This window comes from Lycium barbarum, chromosome 6 (genome assembly GCF_019175385.1).
Source record: "Lycium barbarum isolate Lr01 chromosome 6, ASM1917538v2, whole genome shotgun sequence".
NCBI lineage: Eukaryota > Viridiplantae > Streptophyta > Magnoliopsida > Solanales > Solanaceae > Lycium > Lycium barbarum.
The window spans coordinates 135,418,751-135,446,473 of NC_083342.1; the positions used below are offsets into that span (position 1 = coordinate 135,418,751).

Consider the following 27,723-nt stretch of genomic DNA (forward strand, 5'->3'; position numbering starts at 1 on the left):
ACAAATTAAATTGCTATAATTAAATTGCGTAAATTAAATTGCGAAAAATAAAGATAGAGTTGGAACGAAGGTACCAAATTGCCGGACTAATTTCCTACAAAGTGAAGGCGGCTATAATTGCAAATCCACCAAAGCTACTTCGGATTGTTGCAAAATCACTAACTCCACCAACAATATTATAATTGCAAAATTAATAATTGAAACTATAATAAGACTTTATAATATTTATTTGAGAGAAATTTAAAGTGGCTAATTGTTGAAAAGTAACTATAATTGAGATTTCAGAGAAAGAGAAGAGTGAATTGGTGTGGATTAAAATGAAAATGGAGAGAGATTTATATAGGAATGGGGGATGAGTTAAAGTGTTAAAAAAAAAAATTTGAGGGGTTTTGGAGGGAGGGGGGGGGGGGGGGTGTTGGGGACCGTTTGGCAACGGCCATTTTTGCAAATGGACCGTTGCCCAGCGGTCCAATTTGGGCCCAAAGCCGCAACGGCTACAATGTAAAAAGAAAAAAAAAAATCCACCGGTAAAAATGGGAACCGGACCGGTACAAAATATACAGTTAACCGGAACCGGTTAACCGTATATTTTGTACCGGTCCGGTTACCGGTTTGAACCGGTTGACGGGCTTACTGCAGATGATCATAATTCTACTTTGACTCTACCACTTGGCCTTACGTTTTATTGACAATTTACTAGCACAAGCATCCATCCAACTGGGCTAAACAAACACCAGCCTCAGAATTTAGTAAAACAAATATCAAGACTACGAAAAATTCAACGAGGATGGCACCACCGGACAAATTGATTAGTACGGTTGATATATCTGGAGAAAAGAAGAACGCATAACGGCCCTTGCAGCGTCATAATAGCCTTATTTTATAAAAAAGCCAACTCTACTTGCTATTCCGTTAACCCATTTTTCATCATCATTACTTTAAAACCTAACTAAACAATACTTAAAAGTTCCAGTCTAGGAGGATAACCTGATCAAGTTTACAAGCACAGCCAATCTCAGCATCATTATAATAAACAAAACTGGAATTTCAAGACGAGCGTAAGCTAAACTCTTCTTAGGTTACAATGAAATGCCTTTGGATAATCTGGAAAACATTTTCCCTCGTGAAGCCAAATAATGCAAGTCCTTCCTTTCTTCACAAGAAAATAAAAGTTCATCTGCACGTTAATTAGTCATATCAAAAAAGGAAGTTGTCACCATGGAACCAATATGCCACTTTGCCAACAACTTAAAATCAAAATATACAGTTATAGCTGAATTACACAGAAATTCAATCTGAACTAGCATTTCCTCCTAATGCTAGAACAAGAAACCTAGTTAATTGCATCTTTAAACAAAGGTCAAATGAAAACTATAACTGCAAAGTGCCTCCTAGATGAATGCTCAGTTGTCTAATTCTTCAAAGCATAGGAACATTTTGCAAATACTACTTCAAAGCATAGGAACATTTTTCGTTCAATAATACACTTCAAAATAAATCCATCCAGCTCCCACTTCAACTAGATGAATGCTCAGTTGTCTAATTCTTCAGCATTATTAGATGCAGCCCTGAATTGGTTGGTGTGTGGAGGAACTAATAGTATTACAACCTGCAGCATACTATACGCACTTGGGCTTGATCAATTTAGAGCAAGTTTTTTGCATACTTTGCAGGGCCCACAAAGAACTTATGCCCATTGCACAGCCATTTGATACGAGTATATCTTAAGCAAAATGAAATGTCTACATTACAAGAGACAAGACGGGAAGTTTTACTATCAACTCTAAAAGGTACTGGTCTTAACCACAGCCGGACAAATTTTTAGGTAACTGACGGAATTCTAAATATCAACTTCACTATTCCTTAACATAGAGTAAGACATTGAGTAAATACTTGAACAGTGGAATTTATCAAACATCAAAACAGATCACATCATGAATCTTGTGGGAACAGAATAGGGTAAAGGTTTTTCCATCTTGTCCCCCTTGCAGCTTTCTTTGTCGCATAAAACTTTTTCCAGCATCATTATCTTGATGCACCTAAGGTTTTTTAACCAAATACTAAAAACATTCTGTGTGCAACAAAATAAAAAATACATATACGATGCAGGTACAAGGACTACAAATGCAGTTTATCAATGGTCAAAAAGAAAAATCAAGAGTACAGCAGAGCCCAGTGGAGAAAATATGCAAACAGATGGAGATAACCCAAAAGCTACTGACACAAGAAGGCAGTACCATTCTTGGAAGAAAATAATTGCAATACCAACAAAAACATATTTGTCACCATAAAATTCGAAACAAATCCGGAAAATGCTTGTGAGACGCAACAACTAAAGCCCATGCATTTTATTGCTGAGAAAGAAACTAGGTAAAAAAAATTACTCACGTTCTGTGATGCCGATCAGCTAATGCCCACTATAGAAGTGATTGGTAAGTTACTGAATTGCTGTAGTTTCATCATCATCCAAATTGAGCTGGTTGAGAGTAGCTAATCAGCTTTCTGACAAGTGGAATTAAGCTTATCAAAGCGATCTGAAGCTGTTCTGAGCTGTTCAAACGAATACTGACTTGTCCAGATCCCTTATTGTTAATGTTGACACGGCCAATCAAGTTTGTGTATCGTCCAATGGGTATCTGGGTTTGTGAGTTGCATCCGATAGCAAGATCTCCATGCCAGTCCATAACCGAGAGCCCCAAGGTTGAGAGGAAACGACCAAGAGGATAATCTTTGTCTCGCAGCGTCGCTTCCAAACTACCACCATAAGCAACATCACCACGGCCAAACATGGCTCCCCCAGACACGACCAACGATCCCCGTCGATTAAAAGTCAATTTGTCCTCGACTTTCACCCCACCTGTCATAACATCACCTAAGAGAGTTACTGAAAGACCAGCTGTCGCCTTATTCTTCCTATAATTGCAGAATCTGGTCTCACTGCGAAGAGTATAAGCTAGGTCTTTACCAACTGACTGCATATCAAAACCTAAAGAAGTTGCTTTTCCATTCCCATGCTTCACTGAACTTGCAAGTTCCATTTGAAGATTGGTGTCCTTTTTATCCTTTGAAACCTGACTGGACAAAGATATAGGGATCTTATCTTTGACAACAAATAATCTTTCTACATTGATGCCCTCATAACCAACATCATGGTCCCAACCATTAGGTTCTAGGACAGGCCTCACAAGCCACTGATTTGAAGAATCGAGATATCGATATCTATGAGTTGGATTATCAGAATCAAATGAAGCAGGTAATGCCAAGTCTGGCATGGGTACTGGCACTGATGCTGCACCACCAGTCTCCTCATCTGCATTCTCGCTGGGATCAGTTGGTGGTAAATTTTCAGCTGCAGCTTGCATTTTCTTCATCATCTTCCGCCTCTTCCTCTCCTCCTTCAACTGCTTTTTCATAAAAAGCTTTTCCCTGTATTCTAACTCATCATTATATGCCTTCTTTTGCTCTTTGGACAACTTTGCCAGCTGAGCTTTGGTCAAGCGTTTGAAAGGTGGCAGTTGATCATATTCTGATTCATCTTCCGACTCTGAAGACTCATCCAGATCATCATATAAAGCATCATCATCATCATCAAATTGCTCTGCTGGTAGTTTAACCTGTGGCCTTGACTGTAGAAGGGATGACAGCAGGAAAGGTAAAGGAGGGGATCTTGTTCTAGCGGCATAAGGCTGTCCTGGTGGGCTACTATCTTGTAATTTAAGCAACGTGTTTGCTTCAGCCAAAATTTTTGATGCAAATGATAGAAGTAACAAGTGAGGCCTCCAAACCTGTCCATTAGGCAACACCCTCTGTCCAGCCCTGTTAGTCCTGCATGCTGAATGATTTTCAACTAGCGAAACAGGATTCATAAGGCGCATATCTCCAGCAGCCTGACGTATTGCTTGCTGGACAACATGAGACCGCTGAGTTACAAACATGTCATAGCTTGTTACAGTACCATTAGGGCCTTCAGGTGGAGCTGATGCAGCATGCGTCAGAACTACTATGGCATTAAACCATATTGATGGTCCAAAAATATCAGTAATTGTCCTCAATAATGGCATATCACCATTATCTCTGCTCTGCATATCCAACCTGTCAAGATACAGAACAATATCTGGGGGCGTCTTCTTAATAAATCGTTTGACAGAATGAAGGATCTTCTCATTCTGGCGCTGGTCTGACCAGGAAGGCAGGAGCCCAGGAGTGTCAATTACCCGAACCTTGATTCCCTGCACAGTCCCAACAACATCCTGAACCTTTTTTGTCCCTATCTGGAAAGCATCAGTGCCAAACTTAACTTCGTCAAATATCGAATTTATGGTTGCACTTTTACCGACACCTGTTTTTCCAAGAACCATTATTGTGCAAGAGAAGTCCAGGGGTTCTTGTCCAGCTGCCTCAAGTTGCTCAGCCATAGCACTTGCACGATCAAAACTAAAAGCACCAACACGACCTCCACTTCTTCCCCGCAGCTGTTCAGCCAATCCCAATCTATACAAGACTTGGGCAACAACCACATTATGTGGAGTCTGCCCATTCCTGTGAGCTAGACGCAGAAACTTGACTCTTATCATCTGGAGCTTCTCACGTGTCTCATCATATTCATCAGCCTCTCCATTTGTGGATTCTTCAACAATCTGGTTTTGTGCAGGAGATGCTGTTCCATTTACACGAGGCTGCTGAACCACTCGGGGAGCAGGTTCCAACAGCGGGGCAGCACGACCGAGGCCGGCAGGTCGAGCAGGTGCCGACACCCGAGTTGCAGATGCACTAGAAGATGACGGGTATTCCGTTGCAGATTTGGCTTCTGGCTGTGTAACCCTAGGCACACTTTGTTTTAGGTCCTCTACGACAACTGATTTCACCGATTCCTTCATTACAACTTTCTCATGATTGTCAGACGGTAACGCTTCTGAAGATTTAGATATTTCATCATCTGCAGTAGTTTCAGTATGGTTCTCAGAAGCTGAAGTGCCAGAAACAGAAACATTTTTCTGCTCATTGGTCCTGTCATACAAATTTCCTGGTCCCACAGTAGGCAACTCGTTTGATTTCAGTCCTTGATGATCAGTAGCATCACCGCTCAGAATGTCTTTCTGTTCCACCATGTACTCCGGGGCTATTGGTTCTGGACCAGTTGATTCTTTTTCTGTCACTTCTGTCTTTAAGGGGGAGGTTCCTCCTTGTAGAGTAGAAACAGCGTCGTCGCCTGGACCATCTATCTGCTGTTCATCCCTATTACTACTGTTAACTGGTTCTGGACTACACACTGCTTTTTCTCCATCTAACTGTTGCTCTTCATCCTTATTACTACCGTTAACTGGTACTGTACTATGCACTGCTTTTACTTCATCTATCTGCTGCTCTTCATCCTTATTACTTCCTTTAATTGGTTCTGGACTACACACTGCTTTTACTCCATCTTTCAGCTGCTCTTCATCCTTATTACTTCCGTTAACTGGTTCTGGACAATCCACTGCTTTTACTCCATCTATCTGCTCCTCATCCTTATTACTACCATTAACTGGTTCTGGACTAGGCATTGTTTTTTCTACATCTATCTGCTCTTCATTCATATTATAACCATTCGTTCGTTCTGGACTAGGCCCTGCTTCTCCTTTGAGTTCATCACTTGGGTTCAAGCTTTCTCCGAGGTGACCATTTGCGGAAGCATCATTAGGGGAAATATTTTTCTGCTCTTCATCCTTAACATCAGTATATTTATCATCTTTCAGCACAGAGCCAGAACTAACTGTGACATTGTTTTGGACTTCATCGGTGTCCTGATGCCCAGCTCGCTGAACAGCAGATGTTTCAATCACATCAGCATTCTTTTCCTCATGCAGCAAAGCATCTTTGTAATAAGGAACCTCGTTCTGCAGAACATTATTATCCCCTTTCGCCTCATTAACATCCTGAGTGTCCAATTTTCCATGAACCTCTTGATCCTGTAGATCAGAATTTGTTTCTTTCGCATCATCATGACTTTGAGTTTCTCCCAAGTTCACATGATTGGAAACTCCCTCCTCAAATTCAGCTGGTTCACTTGACTTATCTTTCCTTTCATCCTGATTTGCTGAAGTTTCAGTTTCTATAGCAGCACCCAGATCTGCAACCTCAGCAATGTCATCTTTACCCTTCTCTACTATGATATTCTGCTCAACCACTTCTGTTTCATCCGTTGCTGCGATTTCCTGATAATTTTGCTTCTCAACTGACGGCTCCTGAGTCGAGTTATTATCTGCCTTCTGATTAGACTCATCATCAGCATGTTGTATCTCATGCAAAGCTTCAACTGCTTCCTCAAAGTTCTCAGCATCATCCCTTGACTCAGAGTTCCCATTGTCCTCAAGAGAACAATTAAGAACTCCATCTTCAACATCAACACCAGGAGTCTCTGGCTCTATTGCCTCCTCAAATACATCATCCCCTTCCGATTCCTTGGATACATGTAACCCCACAGCTGCTTTATCCTCCGGCTGCACTTCAACAATCTCATCTACCACACCATTCCTCTCCCCTGTCCGGGCTTCGCCAAGTACTTCCTCGCCGTTTTCCATCACAAATAAACCACAACAAAACCTAGATTCACATAACAAAATCAACAACAAAGAGAAAAATCAAACATGAAAGAATCCTTATCAGACAAAAAACAACAGTAGAAGGCAACCCAATCATGTAACTATCAGCAGTAAACAAAAATAAAGAAAAGAGCCCTAGAGCCCAAAAGACCCTTTTTTTAATAATGTAACAAAAAACGATGTTGTGGTCTTTTGGGTACCCATAAAGCAATACAAACTGATTAAACCCCAAAAACCCAGTTAACTACAGTAAAATCTTAATACAGCTTAGAATGCCCCATAGAACTTTTTTCAAGAATTACAAATCAGCATTAAACAAAATCAAGGCGAAAAACCCAAGCACCCAAAGGACAATATTATCTATTCGGACCCATAAAGCAACCAAACAAATTAAAACCCATCAACCCAATTAACCATAGCAAAATGAAATCTTTAAATAGCATAGAGTACACATTAGTATTCTTGTTAATTCTAATCAAACGAATTAGAACCCAGAAACCCAATTAACCATAGCAAAATGAGATCTTACAATAGCTTAGACTACCACGCTCTTATTCTGTTTAATTCTAATCAAACGAATTAGAATCCAGAAACCCAATTAACCATAGCAAAATGAGATCTTACAATAGCTTAGACTACCACACTCGTATTCTGTTTAATTCTAATCAAACGAATTAAAACCCAGAACCCCAATTAACCCTAATAAAAGGAGATCCCACAATAGCTTAAAGTACACGACTGGAATTAAATATCAGCAGCATGAGTCAAGCCAAAATGAACCCTAGCACCCAAAAAATTACATTTTCTACCCAAACCCGTAAAGCACATATAAAAGGAACTGAATTAACCACAGTAAAATCAGATCACAATACAGCTCATATTACCCATTAGAACAATTTTTAAGAACTAAAAACCTATAAAAGGTACTAACAAAAGACAGAAACCAATGAGATCTTATAATATCTTAAACTACAGGACTAGAATTAAATATCAGCAGCAACAGTCAAGCCCAAATAAACCCTAGCACCAAAAGATTACCGAGCAAATACAAAATGACTAAAACCCAGAAAGTAAAATAACCACAGTAAAATCAGATCACAATAAAGCTCATATTACCCATTAGAAACTTATTTGAAGAACTAAAAAACACAGTAAAAACTTATTACATGTAGTAACAAAAACAGTAAAAGCGAGAGTGAAAAAGTACCAGTCTACGTCGATGATGAAGAAGATAGTGAAATGAAAAAAGGTATGGTTAAGGTAGCGAAAAAGAGAGGATTTTTTCTTGAGTGCCTCAATTTGTGGAGAGGCAAAAAAGGGAAAAAGAGAAAAAGAGAAGAGTAGGTGAAGTTTTGAGAGGATAAGAGGGGTTTATCGACGGGTTTCAGATCCAACGGTGGTTAGATGCAGCCTCGGTTTTGTCGTGCTAAAACAGCACAGTGAAAATTCTTTATTTATCACGTGTTCTCTATCATCACTCATATTTTGATTCATCTTGAAACTACTTTGAACATCTTTTTAAAAAAATTAAAATTTGAAACCTCTGCTAATTAATTCACCGCGTTTCGTGATGATTTAATTTTATATGTTGAAATATTCATTAGATTTTTTATATTTACATTATGACGACATTCACTAGGTTTTATTATCGAAAAGAGCCTCTTTACTTTCCACGGTAGGCAGGGACAGACCTAACATGTTGGGTGGGGGGGACACGTGACCCCCCTAACTTCGAAAAAAACCATATATATATATATATATACACACACCTTGAAAAACTATGATATATTTTAAAAGGATTCCTCAAACATAATTGCAAAAGTAGTTCAGTTGGTAGGAGTGTCCCTGAGTGCTCACTGTCACTAGTCATCACCTCAGATCAAATCTCGACTCCAACACAATTTTTTTCGCATATATACTTGTATTTTCGTCACTGCTACGCTATTAGTGACCAGTCCGACACGGTATTATCCCTCAGTCGTCATTAAAATTTTTGTTGTCGTGTATGTTAAGATAATGGTATCCCGCCGTCTTAAAATCTTGGATCTGCCTCTTACCCTACCTTCTCCAAACCACACTTGTGGAATATATTGAGTATGTTGTTGGTGTTGTACTCATTAAGTTTTAGTATTAGTTTTGATATATGTCAAGAAAAAGTGACCCTTAGAAAGATGAAATAAACAAAGCGAAGAGAAAAAATAATTTCTATTTTTCAATGTTGTAATCAAATTGAATTGATATCTAACAAGTTAATTTGATTTTATTGAAGTGCCCCCTGTTCGACTCGAATTTGAAATTAAAAATTCAGCTAATTTGACTTGCAATAAATTCATTCCATCACAATTTTTTATGGTTATTTTAGAATAATGAAGATTTGGATGGGAGAAATATTTAAGGGAAGAATAGAACAGGAGGGAGATGAAAAGAAGTTTTATAAATTTGGCAAGGGAAGCGAATTTTGTGAAAGACCTAAGGATTGTTTAGATAATCATAATAGAATGGAGAAGTTTGACAAAAAAGAAGAAAAAATGGAAATGGGAAAAAGAGGAGAAGAAAATGAAGAGTGGTTGGTAGAGTAGGATTGTGTTGGAATTTATTTAGAAGTAATTCAAAATTTTAAAGCACCATTTAAAATGACACAATATATTGTGAAAAAGTGTTATCCATTCTTTAAAGGATATCACTATTTATCGTGAAAAGGTGTCGTAAACTCTTTTTAGTTTTATGACCTTTTTACAAGAGATCTTTATTTTTTACACATACGAGATTTGAAAAAAATACATAAGAGATCTAAAAAAATCATTTTCCTCTATTCAAATTAGGCCAAGAGATCTTATTTCCTCCAATTTTAAGGGGTATATTCCTTTTTTGAAATGAAGAAATGAATTTTTGACCCTTTACAGTTTTTTTTTTGTTTTGTTTTATGACCCTTTTACAAGAAACCTTCGTTTTTTTCACATAAGAGATCCGGAAAAGACATTTTCTTCTATTCAAATTGTAAGAAGCCAAGAGATCATATTTCCTCTTTTTGAAAAGATGTATTAGTTATTTTCTACACCTTATAAATAATACGTCTGCAATAGATTTCTAGCACTTAGAAAAAAAAAATTGCAACATAAAAGTATGTGTTCTGCCTCTTTCTTTTTAGTAAGCAGTCGAGAGATTAAAAGGGTCCTCTGGGAACTTCTATTTGAGTGCACATTGAAGAATCCTTGAGTTGTTCATTGTATCTTGGGAGTAAAACGTCATTTTGCTATTGACACCGGAGTAGTGACGGAAATATACTCTAAAGACAACGCCATTCATAGCGTGCCTTGAACCGGGTTTTTCAATTTCAACTCTATCATATCTTTATTATTATTACGTATATTTTATGTGTCTCTTATTTTTTCTTCTTAATGTGACTTCTCTAATAAAAACGGGTTGACTGTACTAATGCTAAAAGTGTTATTCATGATGCAGCAACATTTATACTTCACTACTTCCATTTGTTCTTATATACTTTTACAATTAGCAAAAAGTTTAAGGTTTCTTTATACTTCAACATTTATATATGATTCATCTTACTAGGATTTGTTGGCACATATTACACTATCGCTTAATGATTTATGTGTCTCACCTAATATTTGATATCCACTTAAATAACCTGTGTTTGATTACTTTTGGAATATGCCTGGGTGTTTGTGAGATTCCTGAACATGTAAAGTTGGATAAAATGGTAGGTAGCTAAATACCTTATTGTGTTGGACCATCAATGTTGTCAAGCAGTATACTTATGCTGCAGTACTTGAGGCATAGGAACCCAACTATAATGTCAAAGTTTATGTTCTCTACATTGACTTAAAATGTGTAGACTTTTTACACCATTAAAGTAGATTAACATAATATATATATTATTAGATTAACATAATATATAGATTAGTAATTTGTCATAGTTAGGTTACCTAAATGATGGTATTTTTTATTATTATATTAGTATACATAATATGTAACTTAAATCTTTTGTGGGCGGAGGATTCATATAATATAGATTAAGCCATAGTTGATTGATTGAATGAATAAGTGGGATTAGAAAGTAACACGACTATTAATAAGAAACAGCCTCCTTGTTTGCATCCACATTTTAGCAGCGAGTCCAGCCAAGACTCAAGAGCAAGAAACAATACACTTTTGCAAGTTTTCATCACCCAATCAACATTTGGGTAGTTTAGCAACTCGTTTATTTATTAATTCAATTAATTTAACTTGCTCAAATTTTGTCAAAAACATCCATTTGTTACCCCTCATTTTAGCACAACTTATAACAGCAGTCTAGTTTAATATTTTAAGCCTTGATCATTCTTGATTAATTTGACATAAATTTGCTCAACAGGGAAGTTGAATTTCAAGTCCTCTTACATCTTCGTTCACAATAGAACTCTTTCTTCATCGTTTCTCATGGGCCTAGGAGATGAATGTGGGGCAATTTGCAGGATTGTCCTCCGCTAGGGGTGGTCTTTAATAATTATCCCTCAAATTAGTGGTCTTTATCTTTTGTCCTTTGCTAAAAATCCCTTGGTTTCGGGTTTGAACCCCCGCTCAGTCAAATTTTTTTAAAAAAATTAGCAAGGTAGAGTTTGGATTCGCAAGACAGAATTTTGGCCTTAAGACAGAATTTGCAAAATTTTCCCTTGCGAATCTAAACATCTGCCTTGAGATTTTTTTTTTACTGAGCTGGGGTTCGAACCCATAACCTCGGGGTATTAGGCGAAAGCCAAAACTTAAAGACCACCAATTTGAAGGACAAAACTTAAAGACCACCCCAATGAAGGACGGTCCGCGCAAAAAAAATGATGAATGTGACCAGACCATAAAGATGGGCCGGGAAGCCCAGATTTCCATTTTGAAAGAGAGAGTTCATAGGCTTACACATACACAATATATGTCCTTACAAACATATCCAGGTTTATGAACACAAAAAAAATATTGAAACTGATATGTCAAAAAATCAATTAGATTTAGCCATAAGAATATTTGAATCAACAAAATAATCACAATGATCTATGAAGTGATTGAGGAGAGGACCCTGTAGCTGCAGCAAGGAGGTGTTAAAGATACCAAGAGTTTGCTATTGTTATTGTTAAATATAGGTAGTCCGGTATGATTTCATGTGACCAGTTAAGATTTGAATACGAAAGATGGCCTTGGAAAAATTTCTTGTTTTTTAATTTACTAATCTTTTGAATTATATTTTACCAGTCTTCTGGGAAAAGAGTTACTATAACTAAAAGAAGTAAAATGAGAATGTTGTCTCCCCAGCTTCCTCTACTAATTGTTATGTAATGAAACATGTACACGTTAATTTCAAGTCCATGTTTTTTCCATGATCAAATTATTAGCCATATCCTATTAACTTCATGAATCTCGTTGATCTGAAGAGATATTAAGAAGCTTTGGGTCAACGATCTTTAAACAATATACATTTTTTTTTTAGTTTAAGTTCTAAGCGTCGGTGATATAAAAATATTTGTACAATCCAGTTATTTAAGATAAATGATAATCAACTTGTTATAACATGAATCCTCACCTTTTTTAAGTGGCAGATCTATTCCACCTGCTACACGTTTTAATACATGACTTCAATATTTCTAGAATTGCACTCAAGGCTGTGAATAATATATCATAATTGTTGTCTTATTGGTTGTTGAAACTTCTTGGATAATTCTCAGATTCCGTAATTTCATTCATTCACGTTTGCCCATTTGGCACATCATGGTTAGTCTGGGGGCCACATGTAATGAAGAAGAACTTAAAAAAAAAAAAAAAAAATCATAATCCACTAATGCATGCGGAACCTATGAATATTTACCAAAAAAAAAGAGACGGAAAATGAAATAAATTAAATTCAACCCAACAATATAAAATTGGAGGACAAAAGCTACATGTTAGACAAAATATAATTAACAATTGTGACTTTCTAAGTCTCTACCAATAATTCCACCGAAGCCGGCCCCTCAGTATCTAATAAAAATGGACCAAACCAGACAGAGGCGGAGTCAGGATTTGAAACTTGTAGGTTCAGGATTCTAATTCATTTAAGTTACAGGATTCTAATTAACAATTTATACATATTCAATAAATTTTTCAACACAAATACAGAATTTAGACCAAAGTTACTGGATTCGGCCCATCCCCGACTACCCTGCTAGCTCCGCCCCTGAACCCAGATCTAAAATATGTCAAGACAATACACGACTATTAAAAATATTGAAACGGAAGTTTCTTTATTTTGTCATAATAATTGAACAGAGTTTCTACTCCGCATTGAAAAAGGCGTTATGATAATGCTTATATATTAAACGCAGAAAAACTTCATCCTCTCCAACTACAAACATCAGAGAGAGAGAAAAAAATCCAGAAGAAGAGGAGAACTGCAAAATTACTGCTGTTTCTTCTTCTTCTTGAGGTATTGTGAAAATGGGTTCTTGTTTTTCTAAACAGCTTCAACGAAGAAAAGCAATCCGTACTCAGAAGAAACTTCTTTGTGATCTCAAGGAAAAAGATAGCACCGATTTCCCTGGTTGTGATTATTGCGTAGATGACAGGAAAAATTGGATGTCAACACTCAACCCGGATAAACTCCACGTGAATAAGATAATTTGGCCTGGTACACATGATTCAGCGACTAACAAGATAGGGATCCCATTTATTTCTCGCCCTTTCGCCCGAACCCAATCTCTCTCTATTTACAAACAGCTGGTAATATTTGTCTGCTCTAATATCATGTTAAATTATGTTAAATTGTGTGATCATCTCGAGTATATGTTTATTTACTTATTCTGTTTTTGACAGGCGATGGGCGCCCGTGTTCTTGATATCAGAGTTCAAAAGGATGGCCGTGTCTGTCATGGCATCCTAACTTCTTACAACGTTGATGTTGTCATCAACGATGTCAAGAAATTCTTGTCGGAGACTCAATCGGAGATCATCATTCTCGAGATCCGAACAGAGTTCGGACACGATGACCCACCGGAATTCGACAAGTACTTGGAGGATAAGTTGGGGGAATTTCTTATCCACCAAGATGACTCTGTTTTCAACAAGACAGTGGCAGAGTTATTGCCAAAGAGAGTAATATGCGTGTGGAAACCAAGAAAATCTCCTCAGCCAAAACATGGTAGTTCATTGTGGAGTGCTAAGTATTTGAAGGACAATTGGGTTGACACTGATTTGCCTGAAACAAAATTTGAGAGCAATATGAAACATTTGAGTGAGCAGCAACCGGTGACATCCCGGAAATATTTTTACAGGGTGGAGAATACGGTGACGCCTCAGGCGGATAATCCGGTGGTGTGTGTGAAACCGGTGACGAATCGGATTCGTCCATATGCAAGGTTGTTTATAAAGGAGAGTATTTGTCGAGGTTATGGTGATCGGTTACAAATATATTCAACTGATTTCATTGATGAAGATTTTGTGGATGCTTGTATTGGGCTAACAAATGCAAGGATTGAAGGCAAGCTATGAAGCGAAGGTCTTACACATTTGCTTCAAGAATTTGAGAATTACCAGTTGTGTGTAATTGTTCAGTGTACTCATCTCATCAGGTTCGTTTGTGTATTGTTTAGTTACCACTTGTTACTTCGTAAAAATTATTTGATTTGGAATTTGAGATTCTACATGTACGTAATTCAATTGTGTGTAAACTAAATTACAGGTAAGTTGTACCCAATTCCACATTGTTTGGAAATCCATGTACCTTTCTATTTTAAATACACTGGCAGTTTTCATTATCAGATTACTTTAGAATAAGAGCCCGTTTGGATTGGTTTATAAGTTGCTTATAAGCTGTTTTCAGTTTTTTTGAGTGTTTGACTGGCCAGCTTAAAGTCATTTTGTGCTTAAAATAAGCACAAAAAAATAATTAGGCCCATTTAACTTAGCTTATCTAAAGCAGCTTATAAGCTGAAAACAGCTTATAAGCCAAAAAAAATAAGTTAGACTACCCAACTTATTTTTTTTAGCTTATAAGCTGTTTGCAGCTTATAGGCATAAGTTCATCCAAACAGGCTCTAAGTAACATTAGTAAACTGAAATATAAGACTGATCATCCGATACAAGAAGCAAAAATACGCTCACAATGTAAATATTCTTCACGATCCAAACACTTACAAGTGCCTATTATAGTACTGCAACAGCAAGAAGTGTGGTGCCGACAACTCTACAACTTGGATTAGTGTCAATGTATATAAGTTAAATACAAAACATAAGAAAAGCAATATCCCAAAAATCCCTCAAAGTATGGAAAGAACTGCGTAATATATGCAAGTTTCTCCAAAAGGAAAACATTTCCTGTGATGTCGTTACTGAATCGTAGCCTTTTAAGAATTCCCGGTTTAGGTTAGTTTATAACTTCACCTTGATAATAAAAATTCAGATAACTCTCAATGAATTCCCGGTTTAGGTTAGTTCATAACTTCACCTTGATAATAAAAATTCAGATAACTCTCAATAAGTGTTAGGCTCTCCGCCTGAATTTTAGAACAATGGCAATGAGATTGAACCAGTCCAACAATAGTAGTTTCTTGTCATTTTCCAACTAAATAAACAAAACAAAACAAAACAAAACAAAAAATGTAACACGCAGCAGCTTATGCCGTGCGTCAAAATCCCATCCACATATATAGGGCCAGAAGAAGATTATTTAAAAGCAAAAATGGCTATCATTGACATAAATGATGAAGGTGAGGTGACAAGAGTGACTGACGGCCATTGCTATCCACTAACCCAATTGAGTAATGCATGAAACATGAGTATATCTGAAGAGACACTTAGCTGCTTTCATTACAAATATTCTTTTAGCTATACCGTCATTTCCACAGAAGATTAGCAATATATATATATATAAATAAATGGAACACATGAGATCTTTGGTATGTTCATTTCCTCTTTAGGTGTCACCCCACCTAACCACAGTTTACAACTAGGCAGTCGCTTTTACCACGCTGGGTAAATGAACATATCAACATCTTGAAAGCGATATATTATACATAGTCCATGATTTTGTCAACCAGAAAACTACTTTTGGGCAGCAATCTTCATGAAACCGGATGGAATTTATCAAAAGTTTTGACAACTTCAAGGTGATACCTTTTACCGACAACAACTATGCCATTACAAATTTATGCTTCCGTCAATAGTAATATACAAATAAGAAACAAGGGAATTACAACAATACTAGACAACATACCCATATGTAACGTATAAGTCACAGTTTTTAATGATAACCCATGGTTGCAAGACTATTTTCTGTTCCTAGATGAGGAAACTTTAACGTCTACCTTTTTCAACTACTGCAAAATCAAACGAAGTGCCACTGCTAACAGGAGAAAATCTAAAACAGAAATAACAGCGGCTAAAAGTAAATGAAAGTATCCCTTTACAGATTAATTTTGCCTTATGTAACTTATCAACTCAATGCATGGTATTTAAAATGAGGTCGCGAACTCAGTAGAATCAATTACACACATTCTTGAAGAATACACTTAAATCATTCTATATGTATCTTAACATCAAAGCAATTAAAGAGAGATGGAGAGAGGGAAAGAAGGGAACACTGGGTCTAGCTGTTACAAACTCCTCATTAGATATCTCACATTTACAAAGTAGATCTAAGTTTAGAAAATTCTTTATTTAAGAGACCGAACACATGGGGAAGTTCATTGATCATATGGACTCTGTAAGACTTTAAATATATCACTTTGGCAATACAATAAAATGAAAGATTATCTTATACTCTCTCAGCATTTGTTCACCAGGTATTTTGCAAATGCATACAAACAGACAAAAGCTAAGTGAGAGGTTTTGGACAACCTGGGATAGGGCTCCCTTGCTGTTATGAACACCAGCTAACCAGAACTGTTCTTCGTAGGTGCTCCAAAACCTTTAAAACCAACAGCAAGTCATGGTAAGTAAACATGTTAAAAGGATCGTGAAGAGTACTAAAGAAACATGTAGATATAGTCAAAAACCCATATCCAAAGGCCTATTTTCCATCAACTGCCAACAGATGGTCGACAGCTATGTGAGGAAAAATTATTTAAAAAGCTTCCTAAAAGATGAGAATTCAACATGTAATTTTGAGTACGTTCTCAGAATATCTAAAGTATAATACAATGATAATCCATAGTGCGTGTGGTTTTAAATACACTGCAACAGGAAAAGGTTCCGATTGATAGGTAATAGTTAACAGAAGATTTCAGAGCAGTGTAACACATCAGTGTAAAAGCTTTTCTTTATAAGGACATCAAAGTATAAAGTTATAGCCTTGCATATATGTTTTCTTCATTATGGTTGCTCTTACCTCCCAAATATTTGAACTCTAAATCATATTTCTCACAATTGCTTGGTCCTTCATCAAATTCTTCCTCAGCAGATATTTTGCACCCCACATTGATTTTTCTGACTTCAATCAATTAAGAGATATGAGGATTACTTTGATAGTTTTCTCTGCGCAGTCAATAGTTACATCCACGATATCTGTTAAACAGCAGTAACATAACTGTATTTCAGTTTCCCAATTTTTATTCGATTTGAATTATAGAATCTGAGCAATTATAAGAATTAAGGGCGAGAATGATAAATAGAAGGGAGAGACTAGAGCAAAACAAACTTCAACCTAGAAGAGATGCACCATGAATATTATTTGATAGGTTTGGAAAATGGGACAAACTGTCTGTGAGGGATCCACCTACATAAGAAATAAGTTCACCACACATGCTCTGGATTAACAGCACATGAACTGTTCATATCAACAAAATATTCTGCGTGTGCATCTCAATATCTTACTTGATAACACATGGACTTCTTTTCCTTTTCCACTTTTGAAAGGCCACATTCCAGTTAGCTGGTGACTAGAGTCATTTGTCAATAGAAGTCGAAAGACTCTTAACTTTGAAGATGGAATCAAGCTGCAGATTTTGCAATTAGAAATGATGCTACAGATGTGATTTTCTTTAATTCAACTAGTTTAAAAAATTGTCATAGTTCAACCCCATACTTTGACCTGTTTTAACAGACATCATGACAGTGCCCCCAACAACAACATACCCAGTGAAATCCCACAGTATGGGGTCTGGGGAGGGTAAAATGTACGCAGACCTTACCTCCATCTCGGAAGATAGAGAGGCTATTTCCGAAAGACCCTCGGCTTAAGAGAAAACATGACGAGAAAGGTCAGATAAGCACAAACAGTTCAAAGCAATACGAAAATGAAACTAACGAAAGTGAAAAATCCATGATAAAGCAGTCTGAGAAAAAAGAAGCAGTAGCTACAACAGATAAATACGATAATTGTGGTACAAGGAACAACATGTAGTTGCACGAATCAATGGACAAGAAAATGAAAATCAAAACTGCGACTACTAGTACGACGGGATACGTGGGACTACCTACTAGTCTTCTACCCTAATCTAAGTCCTCCATAGCCTCCTATCTATGGTCATGTCCTCCTTCTTAGGCAGCATAAGAATCAGTAGGTTGAAAGCAACACCTTTGTGTCAATTTACGCGCCTTCACTATTGTATAATGAAACTCATAAACCAATAAACATAAAAGAATATGCAAGGCGAACAGTACACCACCGCACAAACACGTACTTCATGCTTCCTGTGCTCCATTTTATGCATCATTTTTTAGTATTGACTTATCTAAGACATAACAACTTCTTCAGATAACAAAGTTTTCTTTGCAAGATTTGATCTTGTCTCACTATATTACCAAAAAGGCATGACCAAGTTTAGTACAACCCAGAGTAGTTTTAATTATGTACTCGCGTCCATTATCTATCTATCAATCAATCAACTAAGCCTCAATCCTATATCAATTGAGCTCGGCTGTGTGAATCTTCTATACCCCATTCAACTATTTAGGTATTTATCATTAAAATACTAAACAATTTGCCTACACTTATATTGTATAGAAACTAGATGATTGCATATATAAAACCTTTCTTTTGATCATATTCTACACGAATCAGTGCATTTAAAGGTCTACATCGAAAATATGGCCAGATCATCTTAGGGAACCTCTAATTTTATCATCTAAGCATGATACTTGTATTCCCTGTCGGATTAAATCATTTCTAGTTATAACCATCTTATATGACCATACAGCCATCTTTTTCCTCTTTTTTTTTTTTTTTTTTTTTTTTTTTTTTTTTTTTATGATAAGGAAACTCGCAGCTGCTACATTTTAGGTGCGCACAGGGTAAACCTTGCTCCATGTAATCCGCAAACCACACAATAGGGGTAAACCGCACTAGGCAAGCCCCGTGCGATGAGCTCGACCGAGAAAGCATGCAGGGGGTTTGAAACCTAGGACCCCCCATTTGAGAGATCTCCTGCTCAACCAACTCAGCCACCCTTGGGGGTTACATCCATATTAAAATTTGCGTTTTCACAACATTTCATCGATTGGTATGTTGGACCTTAGAGGGCTAACTTTCACAAAAATATAGAATTGTTGGTCTCATGACTCATGCATTCACTTTCAGTATACAATAAAAATTTAAGTCTTTAATGATCGTGTCACATCAAATGAGGCCAGAAAATGGGGCTGACCAATTAATAACTACGAAGATATGGCCCTTTGGCCTAACTCAGCCCAAAACCTAGCTGACGAGGGGAGGTTTGTCCAAGGCCATATAGAGGGACCGCAACTCATCCCCTCAAACAATGTGGGACTTAACACTTCCCCACATGCTCAAGTTTCAACTAGAGTGTCGATTATGGGGCGCACCATTGAGAAACGCAACAACAAGGATGATGAGTTTGGTTCTATACCATGTTAATCTCATTTTATTCAGTCAAAACACGTCCTCGAAAGTGAATTTACAGAGAATGTTAGAACTTGTAGTCGCAGTCATTGAACAATTTGCTGCTTTCTATGCTGATTAATCAGGGTATAAATTTCTCTACTCCACCAACTGCTTATGCTAGACATTCGGCGATCCAACAAACAAAATAATATTGAGGTCCACAAGGAAGAGAGAAGTGATAGATTACACAGTTACCTATTAAGGCAGTGATCACGGTGAAGCAAAACTTGGGTCCAGTCTCATTCACAAAAGTTCGAGCCTGTACTGGTCCAAGTACTGGTTGTGAGTACATTGTGCCCTTGCAATTCAATTGCCCCAGTCTGAACTCTCTACGACTTAACAGATAAAAGTTCTGTTTCCTTAGAGGGACAGGGCCTACTTTTTGATGCTTATCCAGCCCATACCCGCAGTCCTCTTTTGGGCTGTGCATTGTGCGTCTTGCGCTCTCTTTTGTTGGGCTTTAGCTTTGAATTTGTATTGTTGGATGTATTCGCATGTCAACCAGGAGGGAAATTCCTACTACATGTTGGAAATGAGCTTAAGATTCATGTAGCGGACCTTAAGTTGTTTGAAATTGCGTGTTATCGTTATTGCACTTACTAAAAAGAAACAAAAGGTATCTCCGGTATTGTACAACGAACCTTGATTGTGACAAAATTTGAAGTGTTAATTTGATTTATATATGTATTACAGGCAATGGAAGGAAAATCAAAATAAGTATTTTGATAAAGAAAAGATCACATACGGATTAAAAATTCAATTTTGAACTTTGTGAAAACCATATGAAATGATAATAATAATAATAACGTTAAAATTTTTGGTACATCCCCCAAAATGAAAGACTAACATAAGAATTAGAACATATGCTCTGATCTATTTAAGTTTACTCATCTCCTTGATGCTTCTACCGATAAGTTGACAACCGCAATTAGGGGTGTTCATGATCCGGTTTGACTCGGTTTTTGGTTAAAACCAAATCAAACCAATTAAGTCGATTTTTTCTAATATTCAAATCAAACCAAACCATTATAGTATAAATTCTATCGGTCTCGGTTTTGTCGGTTTTATCGGTTTGGTTCGATGTTTTGCGGGTTTTTTCGGATTTAAGAATGTATTAATACAAAGAACCTTTGAATTAAATGGTAACTAAATACATCTTTGACCGTGATCCATACAAATCTAAGAATCTTAATTAATTCATTAACTTTATTTAGGTATAGGCCTAAGATTATGGGTACAGGAATTACATAAACATAACATCTACCTTTCATGATTCTAGTTACCTCCCTACATATAACCTTTTGATATTACGCAACCCCTCCGGAATTTTTGTTAACTAGACTCATCGTGTTTATGAAGCATTGAGAAGAAATCACATAAGTTAAAACGGAAAATGATAAACAGAAAGACAAAGTCATCTACCCAAACTTTTTAAATTCCAATTGCCATTTTCTTCCCTTTAATTTGTTACGGATAAAATGCTAGCTTATTAGTAGTAATTTAGCAAATTTCTTTATATTTTACCTTAAACTTAAATGGGCTACACTTTTCTTTCTAATTATTTGAATTTGTATTGGACTTGGAATGAGCCAAAATTTTGAAGAAGATATATATATATATATATATATATATATATATATATATATATATATATGTATGTATCTATCGGTTTGGTTCGGTTTTGATTCGGGTTTTTTTGGTTTAACACCAAACCAAACCAAATATTATCGGTTTTTTAAAATTTAAAACCAAGTCAAATCAAATCAAGATGGTTTTCGGTTTATTAAGTCGGTTTGACTCAATTTACCGGTTCGGGTCGATTTTTCGATCTCATTTGGACACCCCTAGCCACAATACAGATTTCCCTTTTAGTAAATTTTAGTCTTTCAAGTCCATTTAAAGTTTATATGTTTCAGATTTGTTGACACCGATTGCGCCCCTGAAGTTTGACTACTATTAGTGTGTGCGCTTCTCTTATGTAAAGATTATTTTGTGCAAATTTAAAACCTCAATTTAGGAGAAGTTATTAACTGCCATTTTTTTTTAATTATAAGGGAACATGCACCCGCTATTCTTCGAGTGCACATAGATAAATCCCGCTCCTGTGCTATAGCCCGCAAACCACACAAGAAAGATAACCCGCACTAGATATACCATGTGTAACGAGCTCGACCCAAAAGACAAACCCTCTTGTGTCACAAGCAGAGAATTTTGAACCTGAGAACTCCATCATTGAAGCCCATATCTGCCGCACACATCTAAATCCAAATATTGCAGATATGTTCCAATTGTCGTGGAGGGATGAGTCAGCAACAGACATCAAATGACATGTTCCTAACTCAGCAACAGACATCTAAATGACATGTTCCTAACTTTTTCAAATTAAACCTTATCCAAATTGTACACTTTTCTTAGTCAGCATTGGCCCGCTTGCAACCTTCTATCAACTTCAAACACCAAAAAGTGAAATCGAACTCGATCCACACCACAAACCACAAATGCCACTTCAGAAATTTCAGTTTAAAACACTGCTGCTTTGCTAGGTAGGACTTGGTACACTGATAACAAGTTGCACAAAAATTGGTCCAATTTCTTTTTTTTTTTTAAAATTCTCTCCCCCTAAATGTTCCTCCACCTCAGTATATAAATCAAGTTCACAAATCATGAGTATAACGCTGTCTTTGTATGAGATGTTAGGAATTCCTATGAGTGCAACTACAGTAGAGATCAAGGAAGCTTATAGGAAGATGGCAAGAACATGTCATCCAGATGCTGTGGCCTTTCCTAAAAAGGAAACATCAGCTACTGAGTTTATGAAGATTCATTCAGCTTATGTCACCTTGTCGGATCCCAACAAGAGGGCTTATTATGATCGTCAGTATTTCCGGCAGCCCAGAGTGTCAGTGGCATCATCAAAGTGGGAGACTGATCAATGCTGGTAGTAATATTAGGACTGGGGAGTGTGGTGTTAAGTGTCCGAATGTGTTATTATCTCCTTATATGTTCTAAATAATTCTTATCTTATATTTTGAAGTTAAATTAGGCCCTTGATCTATTTTTTTAGCACAGTATTGGAGCCAGATTGCATTACAACTCTTGGACTCCTAATTAGTTTGTTCGTCAGATGTCCAATTCCACGCGTACTGAGATGTGTTAAGTGTTTCAAATTTTGTACAATTTTTAATTGTGATTAACTTTTTAAGTTTAAGTTATATCCATGATCTGTATTCTTAACGTGTATCCATGATCTATATTCTTAACGTGTAGACTTTGTTACTCCACTGGCATCATCATTTCATCTCTAGTGAAAAGTAATCGATGGTATGTGTTCAGTCATGTTGAACTCACCCAAAGGAAAAAGGAAAAAAAAAATACAAATTGATTTCCCAGAAAAAGGAGAAAATAGTGTACGGTTTTTTTTCTTTTTTCTTTTGTCCTCTCCTTGTGCTGAAATACTTGTCCTACTTTCCTTTCAAGTTATCTATTTTTCTTAAATAGAACTCTTAATGCGTTTTAATCACATAAACAGTTATGAGACTCACTTTACTCTTTTCACCAACTTTATCTCTAATTTATTTTTAAATAAAAATAAAAATAAAATTATAGTCTCACATACTTTTTTGAACAATATTAAACAGAAGAAAGAATGAAAATGGAAATGAGCCCAAGGTTAAGGCCCAAATGTATTACAAATGAACCTCCAAAAAACGCTTTTTTTTTGCGGATTGTCCTTCATTTGGGGTGGTTTTAAATTTTTATCCTTTAAATTGGTGGTCTTTAAGTTTTGTCCTTCAAATTGGTGGTCTTTAATTTTTGTCCTCTGCCTTTGCAAATTCTGCCTTAAGGTAAGGCAGAATTTGCAAAGGCAGAGGACAAAAATTAAAGACCACCAATTTGAGGGATAAAAATTAAAGACCACCCCAGCGAAGGACAATCCTGCAAATTGCCCCGAAAAACGTTCAGATGGCCCATCAGTTTGGCTCATTTCATTTCTCAAGAAACAATTCGTACGTTTTTACAGTCTTCGAAGAAACGATCATTTTGTTTATCAAAAACAAAATACATTTTTTTTCTTGTTAGAATAATCCTTTCAACAGATGAAAGAAAATACTTTTCCCAAGATATTAATACACACATTGTTTTCCCAAATAATTAAAAAAATAAAATAATAAAATAAATTTGAGGTACAAAAAGAATTCTTCGTTTTTAAGACCATAGGCAGCTGAATATAGTGAATATGTCACGGAAGACAAATCAACTTATCTACTTTCAAGTGCGCTAGCACATCTAATATCTCATAATTATAGCTAGGTTGACATGTAAGAAATATTAGTGAGAAGCCCATCAAAATCAAATGTACTATAGTGAAGTCTATTGAATGCATCAAAAGATAGTTGAAACTATCTTTTCCCATTCAAGTATTTGCGTGGCTTAAAAGTTAGATATGGCCATTTCTCAAAAGAAAACAAGCAGCGAGTTGCATAAAACATAAGGTGGAACTTGGAAGAAGTTATAAGTTACTTGATGACTATCCAAAATTAGAAGTATATACCGTTTTGATAATAATTATGAAATAGGTGGTTTTTCCATGGGCGAACTGAATAAGGAAAAAAAAAATTAATCTCAACGAAGACTCCCAAAATCCAATATAGGTTACAACTTTGTCCTACAAGTGTCCAAAAATGTGTATCTTCTTTGCACTTTCCAATGATGCTTAACGTAAAAGCGAACTCGATTGTGAGACCACAAGTATGTTCTTCAACTTCTCAATTCTCAATCATCTTGAAAATAATTTGAGCTTGCCAAGTGGATTATTGTATATTAAACTAAAGAGTTAACTTATGTACATTTTGTAGCAGAGACAGATATAATTAATCTTTAATAAAGGAAACTTAATATATAATAGGGAAAAGGCTCAAATATGCCATCAAACTATCGAAAATAACTCATTTATGCCACTCGTCAATAGTTTGGCTCATTTATGCCATTAAAGAATCAGGAATGGCTCATCCATGCCATTTTTCAATAAAGTCAGTTTTACAATACCAGATATGACACTTGGTCACCAATTAGAGGTCCACGTCGTCTAATTAATGTTAGGTGTGGAATTGGCCAAACAAGTCAATTCTTTTGTTCACATAGTCGTGATGTAAGCGCTTACCTCATAATAGTCGTGATGTAAGCGCTTACCTCATCATAGGAAATTCATTCCTATAAATAGGTAGCTTATGGTTCATTTGAAAACACACAAAATTGAAGAAGACAACACATCCCAAAGAGAGAGAAAAATCTAAGAGAAATACTCTTAGTGAAAGGCCTAAGTAAGAGAAGGTCTTTGAGAGAATTTTCTGTGGTAAAATTCTTGAGTGTAATTGGGATTGGGGTTGTGAGGTTGAGTGTTGTAAACACTTGTAATATTTCTTCTTTAATAAGATCTGCAGCAGCAACGTGGACGTAGCTCTCACATTGAGGGTGAACCACTATAAATCTGTGTGTGCTATTTATTCTTCGCTTACATCACGGCGTAAGTAGGTTCTGTCTAAGGAGGTTGGTATTTAAGTGGTCCAGCTGTGACCCTCCAATCTTTCCTGGGAACCTGCTTACAAAGGTCGGATTTGGGATTTAAATCCTAATAACTGGTATCAGAGCAATAGGTTGTGTTGTGATTTAGAAACGATGGGAGGCGAAGATGGTACGACGCACGGCATCGGTAAATTCGATGGTACAGATTTTGCGTTCTGGAGAATGCAAATTGAAGATTATTTATATGGCAGAAAGCTTCATGAACCTCTGAGTCCGAAACCAGAGGAGATGAAGCAAGCAGATTGGGATCTCCTCGACAGACAAGTTCTGGGAGTCATTCGACTGACGCTGTCGAAGAACGTTGCTCACAACGTGGCAAAGGAGAAGACCACCGCAGATATGATGAAGGTATTGTCTGACATGTATGAGAAACCTTCGGCAAGTAATAAGGTATTTCTCATGAAGAAACTATTTCATCTAAAGATGATGGAAAATGCTCATGTTGCTGCACACATAAATGAATTCAATACCATTGTAAATCAATTGTCATCGGTAAAAATTGACTTCGATGATGAAGTGCAAGCTCTAATTTTGTTGGCATCCCTACCAAATAGCTCGGAGCCAATGAGAGCAGCGGTTAGTAATTCTGTCGGCAGTGACAAACTAAAGTTCAACGATGTTAGGGATCGTATCCTTGCTGAGGAGGTGCGCAGGACATATTCGGGAGAGGCATCGACGAGTTCTGCTTTTAATGTTGAAAACAGAAGCAGAAATTATGACAGAAACTACAACCGAAATAGGGGCAGATCGAAGTCAAGGAATGGCAGGGGTCAATCCAGACCAGGACGAACACATGAGTGTTGGAACTGTGGAAAACCAGGTCACTTCAAGAAGAACTGCAGGGCGCCAAAGAAGGAGGACAACAAGGGGGCTGGAATCAACGCTGCTACGGAAGACATTGGCGATGCGTTGTTGCTATCGGTTGACAGCCCGATAGACTCTTGGGTGTTTGACTCAGGAGCGTCCTTTCATACCACCCCACATCATGATATAATGACAAACTACGTGGCTGGGAATCTCGGCAAAGTTTATTTAGCCGATGGAGAGCCGCTAGACGTTGTTGGCACGGGAGACATTAATTTGAAGATGTCAAATGGATCCTCGTGGAAGATTACAAAAGTTAGACATGTTCCAAAGCTGATGCGAAACCTGATTTCAGTAGGTCAGCTTGATGATGAGGGATATGATCTCAACTTTGGTAATGGGTCTTGGAAGGTGGCGAAAGGTGCTATGGTAGTTGGTCGAGGAAAGAAGATTGACACTCTCTACATGACGGATAGCTGTCGTGATATTGTTGCTGTGGTTGACAACACAAAGCAGACAGATTTGTGGCATTGTCGGCTTGGGCATATCAGCCAGAAGGGGATGAAGCTGTTGGTGACAAATGGCTTAATTCCGGAGCTGAAGACGGTGGACCTTCATACGTGTGAGAGCTGCATTCTCGGAAAACAAAAGCGAGTAAGCTTCTCAAGTGCAGGCAGAGAGTTGAAGGTCGAAAAGCTGGAATTGGTGCACACAGACGTGTGGGGACCTACCACTGTACCCTCCCTTGGAGGATCACACTACTACGTGACCTTCATTGATGATTCAACCAGGAAGGTATGGGTTTATTTTATGAAAAATAAATCCGATGTGTTTAGTGTATTCAAAAGATGGAAAGCCATGGTCGAGAATGAAACAAACCTCAAGTTGAAGTGTTTGAGGTCCGACAACGGCGGAGAATACACTGATGGTGATTTCAAACGGTACTGTGCCGATAATGGGATCAAGATGATGAAGACTATTCCTGGAACGCCGCAACAGAATGGAGTAGCCGAAAGAATGAACCGAACGTTGAACGAGCGTGCTCGGAGTATGAGAATACACTCTGGACTGCCCAAGACATTCTGGGCAGATGCAGTCAATACCGCGGCCTTCTTAATTAACCGAGGACCGTCAGTTCCCTTGGATTTCAGAATTCCAGAAGAAGTTTGGAGTGGCAAGAAGGTAAATCTTTCATTTCTGAAAGTTTTCGGTTGCTTATCATATGTTCATAATGATGATACGGCTAGAAGCAAGCTTGATCCAAAATCAAAGAAGTGTTACTTCATTGGCTATGGTGACACCGAGCTTGGGTACCGATTTTGGGATGAACAAAATCGGAAGATCATCCGAAGCAGGAATGTTGTCTTTAACGAAGAGGTACTGTACAAAGACAAGCTGCAAAAGAATTCAGAATGTCCGACAAGGAATCGGAAATAGTCGATTTGAGGGACTTTCCGGCACCTGAGCCGCAGCCAGGTACAACCGAGGCAGAGGAACAAACAATTCGAGAAGGTGCTGATGAAAGTGATGATTCTGAAACAAATGAACAGACGCCAATCACAGAGCTGCGTAGATCATCCAGGATCAGGAAGCCGCTTCACAGGTACTCTCCATCCCTCAACTACATTCTACTCACTGATAGAGGGGAGCCGGAATGTTATGAAGAAGCAATGCAAGTCGATGAATCGACTAAGTGAGAGCTGGCAATGAAGGATGAAATGGATTCACTATCGGCAAATCATACATGGGAATTATCCGAGTTGCCAAAGGATAAAAAGGCATTGCAAAACAAATGGGTTTATCGGATAAAGGAAGAACCCAATGGAAGCAAGCGTTATAAAGCAAGGCTGGTTGCAAAGCGATTTCAACAGAAAGAAGGCATTGACTATACGGAGATCT

At 37.2% G+C, this 27,723-nt stretch overlaps 4 protein-coding genes across 5 annotated transcripts; 2 read left to right on the top strand and 2 right to left on the bottom strand.

The window, feature by feature from the left end:
- Window positions 1-856: 856 nt before the first annotated feature.
- On the bottom strand, window positions 857-7,999 carry LOC132599297 (translocase of chloroplast 120, chloroplastic-like). Its single transcript, XM_060312604.1, has 3 exons — window positions 7,789-7,999; window positions 2,389-6,582; window positions 857-1,177 (listed from the first exon to the last, which is right to left on the bottom strand). Exon 2 carries the CDS (start codon window positions 6,558-6,560, stop codon window positions 2,463-2,465), a length of 4,098 nt encoding a protein of 1,365 aa, XP_060168587.1. The 5' UTR covers window positions 6,561-6,582; window positions 7,789-7,999; the 3' UTR covers window positions 857-1,177; window positions 2,389-2,462.
- A 4,873-nt stretch (window positions 8,000-12,872) lies between these two features.
- On the top strand, window positions 12,873-14,372 carry LOC132599298 (uncharacterized). Its single transcript, XM_060312605.1, has 2 exons — window positions 12,873-13,319; window positions 13,413-14,372. Exons 1-2 carry the CDS (start codon window positions 13,038-13,040, stop codon window positions 14,085-14,087), a joined length of 957 nt encoding a protein of 318 aa, XP_060168588.1. The 5' UTR covers window positions 12,873-13,037; the 3' UTR covers window positions 14,088-14,372.
- A 1,638-nt stretch (window positions 14,373-16,010) lies between these two features.
- Window positions 16,011-19,990, bottom strand: LOC132599299 (uncharacterized). 2 transcript variants are annotated; one of them, XR_009566802.1, is made up of 3 exons: window positions 19,633-19,864; window positions 16,924-17,099; window positions 16,011-16,503 (listed from the first exon to the last, which is right to left on the bottom strand). XR_009566802.1 is itself a non-coding variant. In XM_060312606.1 (3 exons), exons 1-3 carry the CDS (start codon window positions 19,865-19,867, stop codon window positions 16,469-16,471), a joined length of 372 nt encoding a protein of 123 aa, XP_060168589.1. In that variant the 5' UTR covers window positions 19,868-19,990; the 3' UTR covers window positions 16,011-16,468. The 2 variants fall into 2 exon arrangements, 1 of the variants encoding a protein (XP_060168589.1); XM_060312606.1 differs by having other exon boundaries at window positions 16,924-17,025; window positions 19,633-19,990.
- Window positions 19,991-22,100: 2,110 nt separating this feature from the next.
- LOC132644739 (chaperone protein dnaJ 11, chloroplastic-like) lies at window positions 22,101-22,379 on the top strand. The gene has a single exon (XM_060361346.1). The coding sequence runs from the start codon at window positions 22,101-22,103 to the stop codon at window positions 22,377-22,379; it is 279 nt and encodes a 92-aa protein (XP_060217329.1).
- The last annotated feature ends 5,344 nt before the right edge of the window (window positions 22,380-27,723 follow it).

Excerpts from the sequence above, each read along its gene's own strand:
- LOC132599297 (XM_060312604.1), bottom strand. The coding sequence starts at position 6,560 with ATGGAAAACGGCGAGGAAGTACTTGGCGAAGCCCGGACAGGGGAGAGG.
- LOC132599298 (XM_060312605.1), top strand. The coding sequence starts at position 13,038 with ATGGGTTCTTGTTTTTCTAAACAGCTTCAACGAAGAAAAGCAATCCGT. Across the intron at positions 13,320-13,412 it reads TCTCTATTTACAAACAGCTG|GCGATGGGCGCCCGTGTTCT; the intron begins GTAATATTTGTC and ends TGTTTTTGACAG.
- LOC132599299 (XM_060312606.1), bottom strand. The coding sequence starts at position 19,867 with ATGCACAGCCCAAAAGAGGACTGCGGGTATGGGCTGGATAAGCATCAA. Across the intron at positions 17,026-19,632 it reads CGTGATCACTGCCTTAATAG|TCAGAAAAATCAATGTGGGG; the intron begins GTAACTGTGTAA and ends AATTGATTGAAG. Across the intron at positions 16,504-16,923 it reads AGAGTTCAAATATTTGGGAG|GTTTTGGAGCACCTACGAAG; the intron begins GTAAGAGCAACC and ends TTGGTTTTAAAG.
- LOC132644739 (XM_060361346.1), top strand. The coding sequence starts at position 22,101 with ATGAGTATAACGCTGTCTTTGTATGAGATGTTAGGAATTCCTATGAGT.